This window comes from Oratosquilla oratoria, chromosome 1 (genome assembly GCF_046742065.1).
Source record: "Oratosquilla oratoria isolate Oo_2021 chromosome 1, ASM4674206v1, whole genome shotgun sequence".
Taxonomy (NCBI): Eukaryota; Metazoa; Arthropoda; class Malacostraca; order Stomatopoda; family Squillidae; genus Oratosquilla; species Oratosquilla oratoria.
In genome coordinates this window covers 106,759,812-106,764,811 of record NC_134777.1, presented here as the reverse complement: position 1 = coordinate 106,764,811, position 5,000 = coordinate 106,759,812, and the positions used below count along the sequence as shown (strand labels likewise).

Here is a 5,000-nt window from a genome sequence, read left to right as displayed (position 1 = left end):
CCTCCTTCGTTAGAGAGTACTCTGCTCTACATCCTGCCTCCCCGTCCCCTCTCGTTTTATTTTACTTATTTATTTATTCATTTATCTATTTATTTGTTTATTGCTTTTGGCGATAGGGCTCGGTAAGTTAACTTCAGGATATGGGTATGGATAATGATCGCTTCCTACAAGCAGGACTTGAATGTTCTTGGTTTGAATATATACAGTAATCCCTCCAACACAATGTGTTCGGATACGGGGAGTATTCGGATAAGCGAGGTATAAATCACACACACACACACACCCCCCCGCCCCGCCCCTCAGTCTACACTCGGCCACTCCAGCGCTAAAATTTCAATTCTAAAGTAATAAAATTTGAATCAAATACAAATAGATTATATTTGGGTAAGAATGGTTCTTATATTGGCAATCCAGACATGGGAGGGAGTACTATTATTCACTCTTTGAATTATGTTGTAGCATTATCGAACCCATTGGTCTCCGTTATTATCATCTGTGTCTGGAAAAGGGTGCTCATCAATTTGAACATTTGCGAACACCCATGGGGAACTAGACAAGACAGGATTAGGGGGACAAAAGCTAAACTTTTTTTTCCAAGGTGATGATTCCTATTTTCTAAATACAGATGATAATAACGCGGACCAATGTATTCGGCAATGATACGAAATACTTCAAAGAGTGAGTACATTTTTTGAGGGGGCACCCTGTATGTGTATATGCGTACACACACACATACACACACACACAAACAGACACACACACACACACACACACACGCACACACACACACACACACACACATACACACACAAAAGAAGCGTAGAGAGAAACCGGTCAAGAATAGATTCTCAACTCGGAACTAGACCCGTGACTTCTTTTTCCATATTCCATATATATATAAATATATATATATATATATATATATATATATATATATATATACATATATATATATATATATATATATATATATATGTGTGTGTGTGTGTGTGTGTGTGTGTGTGTGTGTGTGTAATGATTTCCTGTATGGGAATTCGGCGTGTGTTGTCGCAAACGGAAAACTCCCCAGAGGTTTGTACTTATGTGATACTGTACGACCTGTTTTTCGAGCAGACTCTATTTTACCAGCGCTTCTATCCGAGCTCCTAACAAAGATAGTTTTCAGATATTCCATAAGGTGAGTCATATAAGCGGCGATCCGAAAGGTTTACCATTGTCATTAATGGCTAAAAAGGAAGGAGCATATATTGCACACAAACTTCAATGCTCCTCACAAAGAGTGCCGATTGAAACCTCCAAAAGCCCTCCACTTTCTGGACGTGGACTGTTTCTAGTGACGAATAAGGTAGAGCCCCTAAGAGTTACCTTCTGAAGGAATAATTTTAATCACTAAAGAAACTTTGGCTCTTGTGTAAAGGTGATAAAGTTGAAGTTAAAGGCTATAGTGACATTCGGGTTCGTCAGTCCTTTTCCTTTCCAACTTTCCCACAGGATTGGCCATGTTAGACAATATCACAAACACACGGGAGGTGTTGACTGTCCAACTAGGTAGGTGAGCAGTTGCTGAATATCAAGAATCTCCACTTGGAGCCTCGCAACTCTCCGCAACAAACAGAGACAAAACATGATAAATCTAAAGGTTCAGATAATCTATTATCGACCTGTGCGCTGATTTGAAGAGTAAATAACGGAAACTCAATATATCTATAAAGCTAATTTATTTTAGGTCGATATGTTTATTGTTATAGCATCAATAAGCACCGTTCGACTCGACGAAAATGAATAATTTTGGGATTTTTATTGCCGAAGATTGTTGATTGAAACGAATAGCAACAGCTTTCGTCTGTTTATAAACATATAGTTAGGTTTACAATTATGTCATAAACTATCATTAAATCCATGAAATGAATTGCAACATCTTCAGGCAGCTCCCCCCCCAAAAAAAAATACCGTATTGTACTGTACTATACTGTACTGAATTATACTGTACTTAATTATACTGTACTTTACTATGCTATGCTGCAATCTAATCCACTAAATGAATAGCGACACTACACACAGGCTCCCCCCCTCACTTTACTGTACTGTACTGAAGTGTATTATATTATGCTGTACTGTATGATACTGTATTATGCTGCTCTGAAAATGTCTCACGACAACCCGATTCCGTCCATATTTGAGCAATAGGGAGGGTTTAAGTAGCTGAGCACGGCGCGAAGGAGTAAGACGTAAACAGCAAAACATAAACGCAAGGATTCATTACCTGTTTGGCGGCTTCTTGCATGATGGTCCCTCGGCGGCCTCTTCCCCGGACGTCTGCCGCCGTCGTATCATTTTGGTTCGTGTCTCCATCTTTGCTGCCCTCGGGGAAGACGCCTTGCTGGGACTTGTCCCCCTGGAGGTCGGCCTGCATTTGAAGCTGAAGGCGATGCTGGTCTTCGTACACTGACTCTTGGGCTGATATCTGCCGTAACTGTTGGTAAAACAAAATTAGTTAAATGTTTAACATTACGAGTATATATATATATATATATATATATATATATATATATATATATATATATATATATATATATATATAAGGTAATTATAGCAGGATAGTTGTGCACGCAAGACTTAAAATATACCAAAACAAATATACGTGTGGTCAGATGCAAGAATTATTATGTACAAATTCACTGCTTGTGTGAGAGTATGTGTGTATGTGTGTGTCCGCGTGTGTGTGCGTGAGTATGTGTGTGTGTATGTGTGTGTTGCGCACGTGTGCGTAACAGAATGTGTATGACCTCATGTACGAGTACATACATGCAGACATATGGATATGTTTCTCTGTGTATATACAGACACAGTGACACTAGCACACACAGACAGAAAGAGACAGAGCGAGAGAGAGGAAAAGAAAGATAAACACACACACACACACACACACACACACACACACACACACACACACACACACACACACACCTCGTGGCGCTGTGGTTAGAATTCTCGCCTGACATTACGGCGGTCCGGGTTCGACTCCCGCTCAGGGCTGAAATAATTTCAGTATCGCTGCGCTGCGAGGTGTTACTCCAACTCTCGTGGGCGGGGAGTTGGGTGTGTGTGTAAGGTCACAGTATTACCCATAGATCGGTCATACGAGCTCTGAGCTCTCATCCGGGAGGTTAATAACTGTCGATCACGAGTCCAACACGTGATTCAAAGACCAAGGTGAATACACACACACACACACACACACACACAAGCCCAGATTGAGAAATGTTACTTCATAGTTCCAAGGACAAAAGCCACACCGATGGATTGGTATAGGAGACCGATCCTCGTTTGGGTGATCCTAAAGACCTGCAGGGTTTACCAAGGTCCAGATTCCTTTGGGAGCAATCATAGTCATGCTGTGTCAAGTCTAGGAGAATTCCGAAATGTAATCCACCATAGTTTTTTTCAAGAGAAACTTAGGGATGATGCGCGTGCTCAAAAGTATGTTGTAGCAATCTTCAATCAATTCAAAGTGCTTGAAGCCGAGAAGTGCACTGGAAAGCGTCTAAACTCGAGGAGTGGCGTGGCGTTGCGTGAGACACTTGGGAATATAGAAACGAGTAGTACTGCCTGATTGGCTGGGGACTTAGACCAATTCAGGTCTCTGAAGTGGCCGAGCAGAGGTCTCTTGGGAAGGGATAAGGAAACATATATCATGAGAATCGTTGAAGACATCAAGGGCTATTTTGATGTAAATGACCTTAGACTTGAAGAAACTCCGCTCCAAACCTGTAACCCAGGTGAGCGGCCGATGGGCAACAAGTGGTAGGCATGGAGGGACGTAGTCTCTTTTTCCGAGTACTTTAAGCAGATGCTCATGGCTGGCTTTCCAAGCGGTCAGCCTTCCATGAACAGTTCAGGTGATGGTTACCAATCCACCAATAGACTGAACTCCGCCCTCCTTGACGGGGGTCAAAAAGGATTTGAGTAAGTTGACGGTTGGAAATGCAGCTATCATCCGAAGCTAAGGATGCAATCCATGGGTTGTATGCGGCGCTGTCTGCCGTTTGCTAGTCCAGTACAGTTCCCTCTGACTGGAGAAAGGGACCGGTCAATTCTATCTGGAAAGGTGACCGGCCGGACTTAGTATTACATTGCTCAGCGTACCAAGAGAGGTGCTCGCCCGTCTGTTGCTGACGTGGTTTCTCTCATATTTGGTCAACTTTCAGCGGACACAGTAGTCCGGGTGCTCTCCCTATAATAAAAAATGGATCGGATCTTAGCGATTCGTGTTCTTGTGCAGCGCCGTGGGATTATTTCGGCAAAGGTTTCTTGTAACATGGTGTGTTGATCTCGAGAGGGCGGTCTTTGATGTAGTACATCGTGGGGTCCTCTAGGATCTTCTGCTGATCCTTGGGATTCCTGCAGGGATTATTGGCCTAACGGTTGGTCTATGCTCTCTCTCTCTCTCTCTCTCTCTCTCTCTCTCTCTCTCTCTCTCTCTCTCTCTCTCTCTCTCTCTCTCTCTCTCTCTGTGTGTGTGTGTGCGTGGGTGTGTATTGATTCGTATATGCATATGTATATATGTGTATGTCCATGCATACGGATATGTAGCGTATATGTATATGTATGCAAGTGCATATATCTATACATATATATATATATATATATATATATATGTACATGCATGTATATATGTATGTGTTCTTGCATGTGTTCATGCACGTGTTCGTGTATATATAGATGTATATATATATATATATATATATTATATACTGTATATTATATATATATATACAGTATATATATATATATATATGTGTGTGTGTGTGTGTGTGTGTGTGTGTGTGTGTGTGTGTGTGTGTGTGTGTGTGTGTATGGGAAGGTTTACGTGTATATGTGCGTGTATGGGAAGTGAATTTAAAACCTTATTGCGTAGCATCGTGGCTGTTTGATATCTTCAGTCAAGAAATTAAAAAAAAAATCTAAAGTGAAACGAAAGAGGAAAAAAAGATGCGGGG

The 5,000-nt window shown here is 41.5% G+C and overlaps 1 protein-coding gene across 2 annotated transcripts in view; it reads right to left on the bottom strand.

Moving 5' to 3' along the window:
- Window positions 1–5,000, bottom strand: part of AdoR (Adenosine receptor) — a 223,378-nt gene that overhangs the window by 30,230 nt on the left and 188,148 nt on the right. For both annotated transcript variants that reach the window (XM_076183673.1, XM_076183681.1), the window contains one exon: window positions 2,264–2,473. In XM_076183673.1, coding sequence (XP_076039788.1) covers window positions 2,264–2,473 — 210 coding nt within the window. The remainder of the gene's footprint in view (window positions 1–2,263; window positions 2,474–5,000) is intronic.